This window comes from Carettochelys insculpta, chromosome 12 (genome assembly GCF_033958435.1).
Source record: "Carettochelys insculpta isolate YL-2023 chromosome 12, ASM3395843v1, whole genome shotgun sequence".
NCBI lineage: Eukaryota > Metazoa > Chordata > Testudines > Carettochelyidae > Carettochelys > Carettochelys insculpta.
In genome coordinates, this window is record NC_134148.1 from 42,554,815 (window position 1) to 42,574,804 (window position 19,990).

The 19,990-nt window shown below is 44.7% G+C and overlaps 1 protein-coding gene across 1 annotated transcript in view; it reads right to left on the minus strand.

Moving 5' to 3' along the window:
- ITGA11 (integrin subunit alpha 11) overlaps nucleotides 1–19,990 on the minus strand; it is a 147,518-nt gene that overhangs the window by 37,699 nt on the left and 89,829 nt on the right. The window contains exons 14-19 of the mRNA XM_075007012.1: nucleotides 15,227–15,430; nucleotides 13,485–13,615; nucleotides 11,802–11,968; nucleotides 6,633–6,775; nucleotides 3,844–3,954; nucleotides 1,699–1,784 (exon numbers count right to left, since the gene is read on the minus strand). Coding sequence (XP_074863113.1) covers nucleotides 1,699–1,784; nucleotides 3,844–3,954; nucleotides 6,633–6,775; nucleotides 11,802–11,968; nucleotides 13,485–13,615; nucleotides 15,227–15,430 — 842 coding nt within the window. The remainder of the gene's footprint in view (nucleotides 1–1,698; nucleotides 1,785–3,843; nucleotides 3,955–6,632; nucleotides 6,776–11,801; nucleotides 11,969–13,484; nucleotides 13,616–15,226; nucleotides 15,431–19,990) is intronic.

The following is a 19,990-nucleotide window of genomic DNA, read 5'->3' on the forward strand; positions in this document are numbered from 1 at the left end:
CTTGGCTTTGATTTGATTGTGGCCACATCACAAACTGCGCAAATGGAAGAGAATTCACAGAGCCTCAACAGAAAGGGAAGCAAAGGAGATTTCTTGCAGTTTGAAAATTCTAGTGAGGAGCACTGGGACATTTATAGACAACCTATCCAACACCAAACATGCGGGAGGCTACTCCCCTCGCAAGGACAGAGCACAGGTTTTGAGCACAACTGCTGCATTAGGTATGGACATAAATAATCTCTGCAACTCTCGTATAAAATTATTCCAAGCACGAGAGTTCTTTTAGGCTCAGTCATGCCTGGGAATTACAAGCCCCCATTTATTCTGTTACAGGAACCAAAATCAAACAGCCCAGAGAGCAGCTACAGCAGGATCCAGCTGCCCACTACGGTCAGTGGAAGTCTTTCTGCTTTAATCTCTCAGGAGCGCAGGTTTCTTTTTCCTAGCTAATCGGCCTGGGATAATTTATTATAAAACTGGCTGCCAGCCTTGCCTGTGGGTTGAGATCTAGGATGCAGCTCGACCTGGGTGACTCTTGGGACTGGGGGTAACCTAGAACACATAGGGAATAAAGCCTCCATCTATCATAGCACCTCGTGTGCCTGGGTGTGAAGGGACCAGGGTGCCCGAGGGACTGTCTGTGATCCCTTGATCTGGCTTATGGTGTCTCAGGGTTTACATTTGCTGCTGGGTTGGAGAAAACGAAATAAAGAATTCACAGCCAGCTGGAGTTTCCTACCTTATTGATGGCATTCTGCCCCACGTAAGACACCCTACTCCTATGTCCTCCCAGACAGCATAACAACAACAAACATTTTGGCAGAGTAATATTTAACCTCAGGGTTCAGCTCTTACACCCATTGCTCACTATCAAAGATCAGGGTGAGACCTAAGATTTGCCACTACAGGATCCAGATACCTTCCTCTGATGGGTCAGAGACATGAAACTGCACTGGAGGTCCAGAGCAGCCTGCAGATCTGCTCGGACATGAGATCCGCTTTGCTCCTATACAACACAGATTGCAAACCAATTGGGCAAGGTTAGGGTTGAGATAGAGGCCATCACTCACTAGCCAGCTGCTCTGAGAATAAATTCCTGCATTTTACGTTGAGAACTGGGAGGCTTGTTGGGGTGAGTTCATTATACTAATACTGACAGTCAGCCACCGGCCTCTTTAGGCAGCTAGCTACTCTGCATTTGGACACAGGCAAGCCCATGGCAACGTGGTTAGAATGTAGGAGGGGAGTCCAAGCAGGAACATCATTCTCGGAATAGAAATCAACAAGTGTAATGAAAATGCCTCTGAAATCCATTGCGGAGAACAAACCAGCCCAGCCCCCTGAAACAAAAGCTCATTATATACTGATAAGCCCTTTGGAAACATCACCAACGAAAGCTTCACTGAAAACACGCCCCACCTAAAACAAAACAAAAGATAACTAGGGCTGTATGATTTCTCTCTCTGTGCATGCATCTCTGAACTACTTAATTATCTGGTAACATGGGTGTAAATGTACAGCAGGTGTTTAGGGTCGCTAATATCAGGACACAAGCAAAGACAAAAAAAGAGGGGGGGGGCAAAAATCAGAACAAAATCCTCTCTGATGAGGACAGCTAACCCTGTGATCTGATTTCCGAAATACTCTCCACTTTGTGGCATGATTTCCGGGACAATTTATTCTGGATTATCTACTCACGCGGCAGTTGGAATGTCGTTTTTAGCATCGAGGACCAGATCGGGGACACAGTGTTCATCCTCATTGCAGCCATTCCAGAAAGGCACCTTAAAGGGATGACAAGCAGAGTTTTGATGTGCACCACACGTGCTGGGTGGGAGTTCCCCACACTGTGATTGTCAGTCACTCAAACTCACAAGTTAAATGTTTTCAAATAACAAACAAATTTGTTCTGCAAATTAACAGTACAAGAGAGATTCTCAGTCCTTCACCCCTGTGAAAGGCAAAGGAGCAACAGCACTGAGTTAAGGCATAAGTTGGCTGATGGCTTTGTTTTTGCTTTTTTAAATTGCAATCTAGAGCACAAATATTTCAAACATTAGTACAAATCATATGTTCAACTTTCAAAGACTTCATGCTGTATGCCTAATCAATCACACCAGGAATATACTTTCTATTACCCACTGATTTCACTTTCTGGGTTTCTTTTGTTTACCCTAATTAAGATACTGGTACCTATGATTTTTAAAACTCTACAGGGCAGACCCAGATTCTCAGCTAGTGAAAATCAGTGTAGCTCCATCATTGACTTCAGCTGAGCTATGCTAATTTCCACCAGGTGAGGATCTAGCCCCAAATATTCAGAGATAATGAGAATAGTGGAATATTTACACACGCCTTTTGTGGCAAGGGACCATAAAACACTCTCCAAAATATACACGCAGGGCTCTTTGTCGCCCACAGAAGCAGCCCTCATGGCACAGGGTGGTGACAGTTTAGCTGAGTGCTACTATGTAACACTTACAGTTTAGGACAGGAAGAGGAAAATGCTGCACCCAAACGAAATTGCGGGAGGATCTTGGGGAGGTGGAGCATAAACGTTTCGGTTAGAATCTAGGGTTCGCACCACACCTCTTGCAAACACAGCCGTGGGTTCCCCAGGGAAATGCAAGGCATGTGCATGGGAAAACCCCTGACCCATAAGTCTTTGCTACCTGCCAACAAGCTAGAATGATATCTCCAAAGAGTAATAACTAAACATAAGAGCCCTTGGGTGGCTCTAATCACACTGGTCCCAGAATCAGGGGGCATAATGTTGGCACAAGGTACTGCAACCTTTTGAGTCAATTTTCTAGTCTCCGTGGCACTTTCTGGCCCCTGGGGGCAGTTTTAACCTATGCTACTGCCACAAGGCCCCTTGGGGAAGTGGAGAATAGGAACAGAGGAGGCTTTCCATTCCTCACCCTCCTTTGCTACCACCCCTTATGCCAGGATGCTGGTGTCTGGCATGGGACATGATGGAGTTACTCCTGCTGACTTTACATTAATCCCCTCCTGCCCCAGGGGAATTCCCCAGTGCCAGTGTCTGTGAGCTTAGGGTTTGCTTTGCACCAAGTAGCTGCAAGTGGCACAAAGCGAATGCCCGGGGCCACAGAATCCAGTCCTTTATGCTTAACCATGGACAACTTTCCCTCTCCTGACAAAGCCAAGGGGCCAGGTTTTAGCTCCTCTGGCACTGATGTGAATTAGGGAAATGCTGTAAGTGATAACAACAACAAGGATTCTCAGATGGGCCATGGTTCAGAGAGACAGAAATGCCACAAAGGCACTGGGCATTTACTGAGATTTACTGGAGCAGGTATGCACTGGCAGTGAATGTCAGAAGACCTGGCTTTGCCTTACATCTCTATCATTGACTGACCAGGCCTATGTCTACACTTCAAGCTGGGGGTGTGATCTGCCGTGGGAGGAGACATCCCCAGACTAGAAGTGAGAGTAGCTGGCATGAGCAGCAGGATGGCCTCACTGCCCCAGGGTTGTTCCCATCCAAGACCATTGGCACACAACTGGGCTGCTAGCCCATCCTGCAGTGTTTGCTGCTGAGGCCACACTTTATTTTGCCTCATTATCCCAGCAAGAACATGTCTCCCTGAGCTGGGAGTCACAGTGCCTGCTCAAAGGGTCGACAAACCCTGTGTCCTTGGGCCACTCGTGCAGCCTGTCGGTGCCTCAGTTTCCTTATTTGTAATGAGAATAAACCTTAGCCACCTCCATAAAGATCTCTGAAACCTCGGGCGAGAGGTGCTCTGGATGAGCAGTACGTACTATTGCCGCGGAATATCCCACACAGGGTACTTTTCTCCAAGGGCTGTGGCCATTACGTACCGAGACTTTGAGCGCAGTTGGCCAACCATCCTCCATCATGGGACCGTCGATGGGATTCTCCAGTCCATATTCGACTGAAAAGGTCACAGGCTTCACATAGTCTGCGGTGTCCTAGAGACAGAGAAAACAAGAACATAAGAATGGCCACACTGGCACAGGCCCCGGGTTCCATCTAGCCAAGTCTGCTGTCTTGGACAGTGGCTGGTGTCACGTGCTTCAGAGGGATAGACGGAACAGGGCAATTTTAAGTGATTTGATCCTTGTTGTTGAGTTCCAGCGTTTGGCAGCCAGAGGTTTAGGGAGACTTAAGTACGCAGTTGTGTCCCTAACCACCTTGGCTAATAGCCATTGCTGGATGTATCTGTTGGGAACTGTCTAATTCTTTTTCAAACCTTCACAACATGTCCTGGCAATGAGTTCCAGAGGCAGACTGTGCACTGTGGGAAGAAGCCCTTCCTTATGTTTGTTGTACCTCTGCCATCTCATAATGTCATTGGGTGACCCCTGTATTATGTGAAAGGGTAATAACACTTCTTCACTCACTTTCTCCACACATTCCTGACTTTGTAGACCTCAGTCAGATTCCCCTTACTCATCTCTTTTCTAAAATGAACAGTCTCAGAAGTCAAACTGAAACTTGGTGGAATAAATATTTACAGGGTAAATGTATCACACCCATTTTGCATTTGTCTTCTTTTGCCTTACAACTGGAGGAGATTACAAAGGTGATATAGCAAACACAGTCACTTACTTGCTCTGAGTCTGCATGCACGTCCCCAACCCATAAAACGAGAAGTTAGGCACGTGTGAGTAGGAGTTCAAGGGGTGCATAGGAATGCAGAACATCTGCTTTGAAACAGTTGATCATCACAAAGAGCGATTGTTTGTACCATGCCAGGTTTTTCAAACCGTAACAACTGTGTACAGAGAGGCACATGCTGTCTGGCCTTGCTGAGGATCAGACATAAAGGTGCAGATGTTTAATATGGTCTTGTGTGTGTGTGCGCGTGCATGTGCGTGCAGATGTTTAATATCGTTGTGTGTGTGTGTGTGTGTGTGTGTGTGTGTGTGTGTGTGTTTTGGACATCTAGCGCTAGAAAATAATGCCAGAGAGCAACTAATGGGCAGAAATGAATGCAGATCACAAACTCAGCTTCAAACTGCAGTAGCAAACTTTCCCAAATTTCACAGAAGTTTGAAGCTGGTGATTTGGCCCAGCTAGATGTGAATTTTAACTCCAGACCAGGATCTAAGCTCCCCAGAATTGGAGGGTGTTTGGATCTACGCTTTTGTTTAGATCTAGTTCCATTTGGGTGTAACTGCCAGTCATATTTTTTTCTTGGCTGAGCTCGGTTGTGCAAAAGTTTAATTGGCTTCTATGTCAAGAGCAAGGGGAGTCACTTGGTAGGAAAACTGAAAACGTCTGGGAAGGAAAATGAAAACATTTGGTCCTGAATCAAAATCACTGTGGGTGTTTGTTCTGATTCAGAACTATTGGGACTGGTCCTCAAAAGTGATCAAAGCAGCCAGGTATGAATTTCATAGATGACAGCACTGAAACAATAAAGAAATTTAAGAAAATAATAACCAGGGATTGGGAGGCATTCAGGCCCCCTGCTGGCTCACATAGGAGACTGAGCAGCAGTAAAACCTCAGCAGCTTACTCAGTGTAGGTTTTCATCCTTAACCACATTAAAGCCAGCGATAATAAAGCCGGCTGTGCAGATAAAGCTTAGCCTGGTTTCATAGGATCATAGAATCATAGAACACTAGGACTGGAAGGGACCTTGAGAGGCCATCGAGTCCAGCCCCCTGCCCCAATGGCAGGACCAAGTACTATCTAAACCATCCCTGATAGACATCTATCTAACCTGTTCTTAAATATCTCCAGTGATGGAGATTCCACAGCCTCCCTTGGCCATTTATTCACTGTTTGACCACCCTGACAGTTAGGAACTTCTTCCTAATATCCAGCCTAAACCTCCCTTGCTGCAGTTCACTCATCATCACTTACACAGACCTCTTATTTTGCCCCTTATACTGGTGTAAATCCAAAATAACTACATTTAAACCAGTAGAGTTACTCTGAATACAGAAAGGTGTAAAGGAGAACAAAACTTGGCCAATGTGGTATGGCTATATATCTGGTACATTGCTACAGAAGTCTCAACTAATATTTTAAAGCAGGTAAAGAATACATGTGAAATCACAGACTCCATTAGATAAAATATCTGTGATCTGTTTTATTGCTGCTGCAATATTACTCTTCTGTAGACTATAAAGCAAGGTGTTTAGTATGAGATGATTTCTAAATGAGCACAGCTGCCACTAATGCTCAGCGCTTAGTACATAACACTAATACGTAACACCTGGAGCATCTTTCAAGTTTAAACACCAAACACACACAGTTTAAATGCGGAGAAGAAAAGGGGCTGGGAGAACAGGTTTCTAAAACTGAAGCACGGTGGGAGATGACACCAACTAGATGGGAATATGAGGTGTGGAAAGTGAATGTGCCCCTCCTAAGGCTTATGCACTTGCTTAATGTTTCCTAGGCTGTGGAGCTGGCGAGGGGATGTGGCCCAACTGCCCTTAAGCAGTCAACGGTTTCCTGCCATGCAACGTACATGAGGCCCTTCCTCTTGGCCTCACTGTCTGCTTCCTGTGTTTCTACTTTGCATGAAGATCCTTGCCGATCAGAAGTCTTTTACCTGGCCGGATCTAACTCCCACTGAGCCACTCCATGGATTACAAGGAGACTCTCTAAGTTTGATCCCATTCATACTTACCAAGACATGAAAATGCAGCTTGTCACAGTGTTCTTGTCCTGCAGACAATGTGACCAGCCTATGAGTGTGCCGGTCACTATTTTCATCGAGATGGGCCCGTGGCGTGTACCTTCGCTCGTCAATGGTGGCATTGTACTTTAACCCTGAGAAGGGAAAAAAATTTATTCTGATTTCTTTCTAGCCTTACGTTTTTATGGGGCAAAGCCCCAGCCCTGCTTCCTCCTTTCCTAAAGCACAAATCAATATCTTCTCACCAGAATAAAATGAACAGCTTTATCTTGTCCATGCAGAGTGTCAAAGTGTCAGCAGTAGAGCTCATCAAAGATTCTATTTCAGAGGATTAAAGATAACTTTTGGCGGTAGCCCCTTATGCCTGTAAAAAATCAGGGATAAGGGTCTGCCTACAAAGGGGGTTTTTGCCAGCAGAACCATGTGTACACTGCTTGCTTTCTGCAGACAGCAGCCTCTGCCAGCAGGGCAAGCTTGCGTCAATATGCAAATTAGCCATACAAATATGCAAATGACCAACCATTGCATTTTTGAGACTGCTCATTTGCATCAAGCTGCTGGCAGCACAGCTCAACATAGATGCAGTCCTTGTGACTGGGTCATTTCAGGACATGGAGTAATAATGCACAGATGGTTTATACCTTTTTTCATTTCTAGCCACATGATGCACTGTATTGGTTCTGAAAGCACCCTTGTATTTTGCCTTTCATTCCTTACATACTTCGTGAGAGATCATTTTTCATTTTAAATATTATTGTACATTCTCCCTTCCACACACCACAAAAAAACACCCCAAACCCCAAAGGGTTTGTGTTAGTGCTAGGCTAGGACCACATGCTATACTAGTACATGCTAATAATAGATTGGAGCATCCAAAATCTGAGACATTCTGAATTCAACCTCTTTCTTGTCTTGTTCTCTTTGTCTCTCAGCAGCACTGCACTATACATGTGGGATATAAGCTTCTGCATCTCCCCTGATTTCCATCATATTTCTATGCCACCCTGGTCTGCAAGCTCTCAATTACAGAGTGACTTACAGATTATCGGCTTTGAGGGAAATCCTGGCCCCAGTGAAATCAGTGGGAATCACTGGGGGCTTGGTTTCACTCATAACATAAGACCCTGCCATAATATTTTGCTGTACATTGTTGAGCACTGACTGTAGGCTATGCTGCTTTTATTTCCTGTTGATTCTAGTTGAGTCATGGACATCCTGGCCGTGTCTACACTAGCCCCAAACTTCGAAATGGCCATACAAATGGCCATTTCAAAGTTTACTAATGAAGCGCTGAAATGCATATTCAGCGCTTCATTAGCATGCGGGCGGCTGCGGCGCTTCGAAATTGACGCGCCTCGCCGCTGCGCGGCTCCTTTTCAAAAGGACCCCGCCTACTTCGAAGTTCCCTTATTCCCATCAGCTCATAAGAATAAGGGGACTTCGAAGTAGGCGGGGTCCTTTCGAAAAGGAGCCCGGTTGGGATGAGCCGCGCGGTGGCAAGGCGCGTCAATTTTGAAGTGCTGCGGTAGCCTGCATGCTAATGAAGCGCTGAATATGCATTTCAGCGTTTCATTAGTAAACTTTGAAATGGCCATTTTCTATTGGCCATTTCGAAGTTTGGGGCTAGTGTAGACGTAGCCCCTGTGTGTATACTGCAGGTCATAGTAATGTACGGAGTTTTAAAGCCAAGCACAATTGACCAACTCATAAAAGATCTTTGTGATATTAGCCAAGTATGGATGCATATGGCCTGCAAAGCAGCAGACTCACATGCACAGACAGTACAAGAATGGTGACAATTCCCACAGCATATTTTTAGGAGAACCTCCTTTGTAAGCCAGGATGTCCCAGAGCAGAGCAGTAGCCAGGGTAGGAGACTTAACTCTGCAACTTAGCTGCCTTTGCTTCCTGGTCTTTACAAAGATCTTGGAGCAGAGGTCATTTCCCAAGGAATTTATCTGTGCTCAGAACAAGTGCTGTATAGTAACCCCGCTGCTTGACGGCAAATTTTTTGGGGAGGCTGGGATCTCATTACTCCCACTATGTCACCGTCCTGAGAACCTCAGCATGTTTTCCAACCTAGGTTATTTTCTTTAATAAAACATGCACATGTAATTGTTGCTCTATCTTTCTGTTATGCTGAGGAGTTAGTGCCCTGGCCTTGAAAACCAGGGGTTGTAGACTTGATCTTTGTTTGTGTCTTAAATGCATTCCATGACAACAGCTTTCAAGTTCCTAGGGGCAGGCTAGATAAGCATCTATCAGGGGTGATGTAGATGGGGCTAGGCCCTGCTATGAGTGGAGGGGTTTGGACTCTATGACCTCTATCCAGACTTATGCTGAGAAACTAACACAGCGAGGCACAGACTGTCCAATAAGTTCTTGAACTGCACTGAATAAAGTTTTTATTTCTGAAGGCTGAAAAAGCTACGGTCAGGAAGCCGTTCTAGATTCAATTTTAACAAATAGGAAGGAACGGGTTGAGAATTTGAAAGTAGAAGGCAGGCTGGGAGAAAGTGACCATGAAATCATAGAGTTTGTGTTTCTAAGGAATGGTAGAAGGGAGACCTGCAAAACAAAGACAATGGATTTCAGGAATATAGATTTTGGTAAACTCAGGGAACTGGTAGGTAAGGTCTCATGGGAAGCAAGATTAAGAGGAAAAACAATTGAAGAGAGTTGGCAGTTTTTCAAAGGGACATTATTAAGGACCCAAAAGCAAGCTATTCCGTTGCATAGGAAAGATAGAAAGTATGTCAAAAGACTGCCTTGGTTTAACCAGGAGATCTTGTATTATCTCAAAAACAAAAAGGAGTCATATAAAAAGTGGACACTAGGACAAATTACAGAGACTGAATATAAGCAAACAATACAGGTACACAGGTGCAAGATTAGAAAGGCAAAGGCACAAAATGAGTTCAGACTAGCTAGAGACATAAAGGGTAACAAGAAGACATTCTATAAATACATTAGAAGCAAGAGGAAGACCAAGGACAGGGCAGGACCCCTGCTCAGTGAGGAGGGAGAAAAAATACCAAAAAACATGGAAATGGCAGAGGTGCTTAATAATTGTTTGTTTCAGTCTTCACCAAGAAGTCTGAAGAAGGAATGCCTAACAGAATGAATGCTAGTGGGAAGGGAGTAGGTTTAGAAGATAAAATAAAAAAAAAACAAGTTAAAATTATTTAGAAAAGTTAAATGTCTGCAAATCACCAGGGTCTGATAAAATGCATCCTCGAATTCTCAAGGAGCTGATAGAAGAAGTATCAGAACCATTAGCTGTCATCTTTGAAAAGTCATGGAAGACGGGAAGGATTCCATTAGATTGGAAAAGGGCAAATGCAGTGCCCATCTATAACAGGGGGAATAAGAGCAACCCAGGGATTTACAGACCAGTCAGTTTAACTTTTGTGCCAGGAAAAATAATGGGGAAAGTGATTAAGGAATTCATCTGCAAACATCTGGAAGAAAATAAGGTGAGGCCAGTATTGATTGGAAAGAACAAATCATGTTAGCTTTCTTTGACAGGATAACAAGTCTTGTGGATAAAGGAGAAGTGGTGAATGTGGTTAACCTAGACTTTAGGAAGGTATTTGATATAATCTTGCATGATCTTCTTATCAATAAACTGGGCAAATACAACTTAGATGGGGCTACTATAAGATGGGTGTAAAACTGGTTGGATAACCATTCTCAGAGAGTAGTTATTAATGGTTCACAATCATGCTGGAAGGGCACAATAAGTGGGGTTCCGCAGGGGTCTGTTTTGGGACCAGTTCTGTTCAATATCTTCATCAATGGTTTAGATACTGGCATAGAGAGTACTCTTAGAAAGTTTCCTCCAAGCTTGGAGGGGTTGCAACTGCTTTGGAGGACAGGGTCATAATTCAAAATGATCTGGACAAACGGGAGAACTGATCTGAGGTAAATAGGATGAAGTTAAATAAGACAAATGCAAAGTACTCCACTCAGGAATTCCATACAGGATGGGAAGCGACTGTCTAGCAAGGAGTACTGCAGAAAAGGATCTACGGGCCATTGTGGACCACAGGCTAAATATGAATAAACAGTGCGATGCTGTTGCAGAAAAAGCAAACACGATTCTGGGATGCACGAACAGGAGTGCTGTGAGCAAGACACGAGAAGTCATTCTTCTGCTCTACTCCGCACTGATTAGGCCTCAGCTGGAGTTTAGTGTCCAGTTTTGGGCACCGCATACCAAGAAAGATGTGGAGAAACTGGAGAAGATCCAGAGAAAAGAAACAAGAATGATTAAAGGTCTAGAGAATATGAGCTATGAGGGAAGACTGGAAGAACTGGGCTTGTTTAGTTTAGAAAAGAGAAGACTTACAGGGGACATGATAGCGGTTTTCAAGTATCTAAAAGTGGGTTATAAGAAAGAGGGAGAAAAAATTGTTCTCCTTGGCCTCTGAGGATAGGACAAAGAGTAATGGGCTTAAACTGCACCAAGGGAGGTTTAGGTTGGATACTAGGAAACAAACTTCCTAACTGTCAGGATGGTTAAACACTGGAATAAATTACCTAGGGAGGTTGTGGAATCTCCACTGGAGATATTTAAGACCAAGTTAGACAGACACCTATCAGGGATGTTCTGGATGATACTTAGTCCTGCTGTGAAGGCAGAGGGCTGGACTTGATGACCTCTCAAGGTCCCTTCCAGTTCTAGTGTTCTATAATTTCTAATATCTTTCATTTTCTGCTTGTCAGTGAGAGTTAACCATGCTAATCTCCCCAAGGACCGGAATAGTTCTTAAGAAAACAGGCACCTACTGACTTGGCACTGCAGTGGGGGGGTGAGCAGAGGTTACACAGAGGAGCTAATAGGGTTACATGGTAGGTGAAGCTCCCTGCACTGAGTAGTGGTAGCATTAAAGGTCTCGCACATCCACTTGTAAGTATGCTGGTTGAAAAGGCATGGGGGGGCATAGGTTGAGAATGGGCAAGAGATCAAGCACACGAGTTTAGTGTTATCTTCCACCTATAAAATGCTCTTAGCAATTTTTCCTCTCCAGCTCCACTTCTGCTAATAGACAGGAATGGCTTGGCAGAGCTCTTACCAGTGCAGGGCAGGTAACGATGAATGAAAAGGTTGATGTTCATCAGAGCAACAGCAGCATCAGAGCAGGAGCCTTCACTTACCCACACTCGCTGTCTGAAAATGAGCTGAGAGGAAGACCGGAGTGAAGCAGACGAACGCAGCCATGCAGGTGGCATCCTTCCCGTTTCGCTTGCAGTCTTTGTTGAAGATGTTGATTTTGGATGGCTCAAACCGAACGCTGGCATTGACCTGCACAACGCTGCGGGACCTAGGGCGGGAAGCAGGCACGTGAGTTCTACTGCAGGGCTGTGACTTGCCTTTGGAGAGTAAACAGGTGATCACACAGGTTTTTGCAGGGCTTCCCTGTAAGATGTGAAGCATCCCATCTATCTTCCTCTCACTCCTGCATAGCTCAAACCACACCAGCTTCCTCCTGCTGGTATATGACACCCCCTCCCAGAGCTGCAACATTTCCCTCTCCATGTGCCAGCCTCTGTAATACAGGCGTTCCAAGGAGGCAATGGAGGAGAAAGGCACCAGCGGGGGAGTGAATGCAGGCACCTGAAGTGGATCAAGTGACGAACTGGAACTGGGACAGGATGAGAACTGACCAGGAGAACTGTGCGGAATGAGAATGTGACTTGGGGCAGTGTCATACGGGTTACATCTAAATAAGCCTGGCCCTGAGCGACAACCCAGGTGCCACAGACTGCAGGTCTCTATTGCACAATGATCAGTCTTCAAATGAGATTCAGAAGAGAAGTATCTGCAGACAGGTAGGTGAAGAAGAACACTACCAAACTCACGGCCAAATTCTCCTCTACCGTCCCTGGGGCTTCTATGGAATTGCAAACTCAGAACTGAGAGGAGAATTTGATTCTTCGCAAGTAGGTAGTGCTTTTCTGTACAGACCCCCAAGTGCTATAAAAAGGTTATAGCCACCTCACTATGCTCGTTTACATCAATTGTCAGCCTGTCTCTGCCCTCATGGTGCTTTTCACGCATTAAGTAATGCTCTGAAGTGTTCATTTGTTAACAAAATAAAACCCAAAGAGCTTTGGGAAACAACATTAAGCTTGAGTTTTGTTTGAAACTCGTGGGGAATTAGAAAATTCAGTGATGTTTTAACATTGTTTCATGCACAATACATTTTCAATACCATTCTACAGGAACGGCCCAGAACCCTTACTGCTTCCTCAGTGTATTTAAGCTTGGAAGATTAGATCTTTATTGGCAAATGTTGAGAATTATTGATTTCACACTACACATAGGCCAACAACAAAATCTTTCCATTAATGATAACTAAAATTTACAGATAGGCAAAGTAAGAAAAATGCTACTTCAGAGCTAACAAGAATTTAAGTATAATTACATCGTATATTTTGACAAGTGAAATTGACAATTTGGATTTAATGATTATAAAGCTTTAACTTTTTGATTCCTAATTACTACTGTCTTTAAACAATTATTGTCAGGCCCCACCCTACGATTTCCCACTACTGTGAAAATTAAAAGATAAAACAATTCTGACAACCCATAGTTTTGCAAAACTGAAAATATGAATTGATAACAATACAAAAATGTGATATCTGTACAATCACAAACAAATCAAAATAAAATTTTCCAAGCTTCAGTGGGTTAAATGATTACTGTGGAATACTATAGTCAGTCTTTTAACGAGTACAACATTGGTCAGATTTTTACAGACCAATGTGTCCCCTAAATGACAGCATATTTCAATGTACTTTAGTGAGCAGGCAGTAACAAAATGACACATAACCTACCATAAAAGCACAGCTGTCCCAAGTGAGCCAATTGCTAGGTCTATGAGGCCATCTTCATTTAAATCTAGTTGCCCGTGGATACTGCATCCAAAATACATCAGGCCCGGAAGAAGGTCTGCTGCCGCTATTCTCTAAAAACCACAAAAAGAAATCCACTCACGTTTCCAGCATGGCTATTCTACAGCTGTTATTATGATCTGCTCTTGTGCCTTGGGACTCATGAGACAAACTACTGCCCCTCTGTCTAATGCCATGTTTCTTGACATCCATACAACATATCCAACCAATGTCAGCCTTCTTTCTCCAATCGTTGTCTCTACAGCCATTTCCTCCCTGCTCTGCCCCATCTCTTCCCCTAAGCTCCCACCTCTCCTCATGAGGAGCTGGAGGGCTAACGGTATGTCGATACGAGACATGGAAGTCAACAGCAGATAAATTGATGTAGCTATGCTGGGCTAACTTCTCTCTCCTAACAGGGAAAGATCGACAGAAGCATTTCTCCCTTCAACCTTAGAATCAGAGAACACTAGAACTGAAAGGGACCTCAAGACGTCATTGAGTCCAGTTCCTTGTCCTCATGGCAGGACCAAGCACCATCTACACCATTCATGACAGATGTCTGTCTAACATGCTCTTAACTATCTCCAGTGATGGAGATTCCACAACCTTCCTAGGCAATTTAGTCCAGTGTTTCACCACCCTGACAGGTAGGAAGTTTTTTCTCATTTCCAGCCTAAACCTCCCTTGCTGCAGTTTAAGCTCATCGTTCCTTGTCCTATCCTCAGAGGCCAAGGAGAACTATTTTTCTCCCTCCTCCTTGTAATCCTCTTTTAGGTACTTGAAAACCATGATCATGTCCCCTCTCAGTCTTCTCTTTTCTAAGCTAAACTAGCCAAGTTCTTTCAGTCTTCTCTCACAGCTCATGTTCTCTAGACCTTTAACCTACCCAGACCTTCCTTATTACTCATCTCTTGCAAGGAGCACAGGGGTCGATGTTGTCATTTCCTGGGTGTGCAAAATCAAACGCTGGAAGATTGACCCTGAGTAGGTAGATCTTCTGTGATAGTGTAGACTAAGCCTAAGTCTCTTGGACAGTGGATCTGGGCACAGGGCTGGCAGCTGAGCCCCAGGCATGGGACTATGACTCCAGGCTCTGGTACCACTGACTACTGGACTCTTTCCCCTCCCCACCTCAACATTGGCAGGAGGAGTATAAACGTTGGTGCCCCTCCATGTGTTGCCCCTGACAGAAGAGGTAATCATCAAGTGATCCACCCTCTGGTGCCCATTCTCAGCTTCTGGCAAACTGAGGCCAGGGACTCCCTCCCTACACAAGGGAAGGCATCAGGAATAGGTCTTGCCCATAAAAGTTGACCAAGGAAGGATATGATACTACTGTCTCTTGCCACTGCTTACTTTCAGGAGCACAAAAACTGCTAGCCCTGTTGGCAAAATCTCCCTGGGGGACTCAAGTGTAAAATAAATGGAAGTGAAAACAAAATGGCTAGTAAGTGATGAATTGACATCACTCCCGGCTTGCAAATATCTGAGGCACTATTATGTTCCAAATACTGTCAAGCTTCTACAAACTGTTCCAAACCCTGTTGTCCCCTTTTCCAGGACCTGATTCTCATTAACACTAAATGTACTCTTCCGTCAGCAAGAAGGGGCCATAAACTGACAGAAAATTACAATTCTTCTAACTCATGATTGGGTAAACCACGGGACAAGGGAAACTGTACCTGCTTATACATCTTCTGGAGGTCTTCTTTAAAGCCATGGAAGATATATATTGCTCCTTGGTGGTCATCTTCCAAAGGAGCACCAATGACAACATCATTGTAGGAGTCTTGATTCAGATCAGGAACAGAGGCAATGCAAGAGCCAAACCTAGAATTCTGGTAGCTCTGCAAATCATTCAGTGCTCCGTGGAAAACAAAGCGGTCCTTCAAAGGAGAAGGAGAAACAGAAATGAACATGGAGGAATTTGACATCTCCAGATCATGAGACAACCAATCAACCAACTCCCAAAAAACCCACAGAAAAAATAAACACTCTCTTATCAAGCCTAACTAATGATTGCACCCGAAAAAGGGAGAAGACCCAGAAAATCCACAGGCATTCTATGTTACCTTGGACCAGTCACCTTGCCACACTGTGCCTCCATTCCCCATCTGTAAAATGGGGATAATATTACAAGTGTTGTGAGGTGAAAAGATATCAAGGACATCAATGCTGATTAGGCCTCAACTGGAGTACTGTGTCCAGTTCTGGGCACCACATTTCTAGAAAGACATGGCAAAATTGGAGAAGGTCCAGAGAAGAGCAACAAGAATGATTAAAATCTAGAGAACATGAGCTATGAGGGAAGTTTGAAAAAATTGTGCTTGTTTAGTTTGGAAAAGAGAAGACTTAGAGGGGTCATGATAGAGGTTTTCAAGTACCTAAAAGAGGTTTACAAGGAAGAGGGAGAAAAATTGTTTTCCTTGGCCACTAAAGATAGGACAAGAAGAAATGGGCTTAAGCTGCAGCAAGGGAGATTTAGGTAGGACATTAGGAAAAACTTCCTAACTGTCAGGGTGGTTAAACACTGGAATAAATTGCCTAGGGAGGCTGTGGAATCATCACTGGAGATATTTAAGAGCATGTTAGACAGACACCTATCAGGGATGGTGTAGATGATGCTTGGCCTGCTGTGAGGACAGGGGACTGGATTTAATGATCTCTTGATGTCCCTTGCAGTTCTAGTGTTCTAAGATTCTGTGACTGCAAGGAGCTCAGATAGTGAAGTGTGGAGAACCATGGAAAGAGAGAAAGAAAGAAAGTTTCACAGATATTGCTGTCTATTGTGACTAAGAAGACCAAGAATTTAGACTGCTGGGCAGAAAAGAGAATCTGGACCCCTAGACTCTTGTTTTGACCTGCCCAAACATTGACTTTATCACCTTGGATGAGTCACTTAGATTTTTTTCTACCTCAGCTGACTGATATGTAAAATAGGGGCAAGATCACTTACTTTTCTCATAGATGTGTTATAAAGCTTAACTCGTTAATATGTATCATATTATCATCAGATACTTGGAGCTCTTTAGGTGCAAGGGGTTCTGCACAAACAAATATTGTATACAGACACAACTCTGAGATCTGCTCTTCTGGGGACAAATTTTGCCTCCTGTTCTATCATAGGAGAGACGTAGGATTTGAAAGGTACGGGCGTATGCTCACTCACTGTGTGCAGCACAGCCCTGTTGTGTGCTGGGAGCTCGTTTCAGCCCTGTGCACTGTGGTTTTTTGGGGGACATGGTGGGGCTAGGGATTCCACAGCTGGGCAGAGCCCTGCGTATTGCAGCTGATGAGGCTGAGGTAGAATGTGTAAGCACAGCACAGCTGCAGCTCTGAACGGCCTTGCATTTCATTGCAAATTCAAAATAGGTGCTGTGATTGTCAAGTTTCAGAGTGACAATGAGCCTATTTCAAGGGAAACAATTTGCCCTGTGAAAACAACCAGCTTTGCTACATTGCCAATGTTCCCCCCAAATTAAAAAAGGGCACAAAAGCAAGTCAAGAAAATTGTGTGAATACATTGGCTGAAATTTCCCCTGCAACTTCACAGAGCCTCACTTGGTCAGACTAATACTGTTTATTTACTCAGCATTATTTCTCTTAGTTCAGTTTTATGCACCCATTGCTGTGACCGCCAGGTATGCTGTCTGCCTTAAACAAAGGAAAACAACTGGCCACATTGTGCAAACCTTTATCAACCTATCCACTTAACCATGTCACAAAGCAAAGCCCAGGAAGCCTGGGAGCCTAACTGAGCCTTCCACTGGGTCTTGAAAGCCAGCAGGTTCGGGCATTTGATGGAGAGTGGGAGGGAGCTATTTCCCTTGCCAGGGATCCTTCCAGTTAATGTCTAATCTCTAATTCTTAAGAGTTAAAATGCAGGGAAAGTGCCTCTGTTTATAGTTTTCACTGAGCCAGAAGTGCACAACTTGCTCTTTTCAGAGACGGGGACATTTGTTACAAAATCCTAACCACTTATTTACAGGCTTCCTTATATCACAGGGCAAAAAGAAATGGAGACCAAAAGGCGTTGCTTGAGTGTTCTTTTTTCAGTGTAACATTCCTCTTGGCGGTTACATAAAGTTACCACACACAATACTTACTGCTAATTCTAGTTTGGGTTCATGGAAATAATGCAACATTTGCTACTGAGTTCTGTGAAAAGAAATCATCGGCTTTCATGCTAAAATGCTTGTATCTCAACCTGAACAGCACTTCCCGGTATACTGTGATTAAGGCAGCACTCAGTCACAGTGTGGGAGAACTAATTTCACCATTGCCCTGTCAATGAAAACCAGCCTGAGTTTATGGCTTTTTTTCAGCGGTGCCAAGATTTTAGCTCTTGTGAAAGCCAAGAGGAGGTCCAAGAGGAGGAGGAGGAATGGCTCTTCCTTTCCATGGAGACTATTTCTGGTCATTTCCTCAGAGAGTTTGGAATCCCAGAGGAAATCATCACAGAGATAGTGCAATCTGCAAACAATTTCCCGAACAAGGAGGGCAGCATAATTCTGAAATGTTATCAGAGGAGGCTTTCCCACAATGAATCAACAAGTAGCCAGCAAATTCTACGACAAAGACTCACGTTCATTTATTTCCCCGCTTCTCATTCAATTACCTGCTTGAATAATGGGATCAAAGGTCTGCTTAAGACTGTGAAACACCCATTGCAACAGGCAAAGCTGTGCAACCACACCCACAACACACGCAAAAACAGCAGGCGGCCTCTGAGAGGCCAAGCATCCCCAAAGGTATGGTGAGGCCCTCAATAGCCAGCCTTAAGGTATTTGCATATTCCTCTCAGGCACCGAAGATCAGGTGATGCCAGAGCCCTAATGCTTTGACCCAGCAACTATCGTTTCCTCATCAACGATGACGAGAAGGCTCAGTCAGTCCCCTCCCCCTAGTCCCCACCATAACAATCTTTGTGGAGGCTCTGCACTTTACAGACTCAGGCTAAAAGTGGACAGGCTGTAATGGAAAGTTCCATAGCAGTTAGAAAGTTCTTTAGAAGGAAAATGGGATTTAATTCTAGAACCACGAAGTCTGTACAGAACACAATCCTTCTTCAACCGGTTGGAACCCTTGTTACCATCTCACAATCCTATGGCTTCAATGGCAGGCGTATCATTTCCTGTTAACATCCAGAATATGGTTTTTCAAAATGGAAAAGGAAATGGTTTGTTCTTTGTTGGATTCTGTAGGGCTCTCCCATAAAGGTAGGGCAGCAGCACCCTTCCAAAGGCACCAGGACTCTGGGAAGCGGAAAATACTGTCTGTGTCCCAAGGGACCATCTGTGAGGAAGTGGCAGAAGGACAACGTCTGGCCAGGAGACTCTGGTGCCCCAAAGGCCTGATACACAACCCTCTGATGAAACAGGACTCTTTCTCTGGATTCAAATGGGATTTCAATCAGGCCCCAGAAGCTGTCCCCAGAATAAGAGCTGGAGGAAGGGGCCAGTAGCCAGAACACACATCCTCCCATAGGCAAAGATAATCCATTTCCTCGTTTTGTCTTTGAGAGGGTATGCAAATGGGTTTGGCAGGAAACCAGCTGAAAGGGAGCCTGGAACAGGACAGCTTCTGTTCAGGGTGGCTTAGATGCCTTGCGCTGGCATCAGAAAACCAGAACAGTCTATAAAGAAGGAAAAGAGGGAATCTCCTTCCAAGCCTAGCAGCAGCCATAGCCAAGATGGGATCCCAAGCTCTGCCTCTCTTACAGATTGTGATGAAAGATGCCAAATGACACTTTTCAAGGCGGTCTGGCTGCACTTTGGAACAAGCCAGGTGTGTATGAGCCATGGCTCTGCATCCAGCCCAAGAGACCACGTCCCCCACCCTGGGTACTACTGGCAAGACAGCAGACTGGGACACCCTGTGCAATATGCCACCAACAGTGAGGGCCCAATCCACTGCCTAGTGACGTGTGTATATTTCCATGGACAATGACAGGAGCCAGCTCAGAGCCCTATGGAGGGACTCAAGTGCCATTTCCAGATGGACAGGGTGGTTCCGGTCTGAAGTAGCCCCTCCTGGCCCCTCCGAGGCCCAGTCGTATCCCTTGATTTCTCTGACAAATATCACATGTGAGAACTTTGGCTTCTATGACCACGGCTGAGACAGCGCAGCTGTGGGAGAATACACCACCCATGCTGCCTGCCCCAGCCGAATACATGTCCCTCTCCATCCCTGTGTGCAGACCAGGAGCCCTGGGATGTTCAATACCTCTGCCTGACCAGCTGAGCAGACAGGTTTGCCTATCTTAGGGTACATCTAGGGCAGGGGTCAGCAACCCTTCCGAGGCAGAGTGCCAAAATTTGACCTTTTGACCTCTACGTGCGGTCCGAGTGCTGGTGATACTTTTTAAAGTCACCAGTAGTCCTACTGACAACAGCTTCATTAATGAATAAATGAAGGTGCAGAGCTTTACTGTTCAGCTGGTGGTT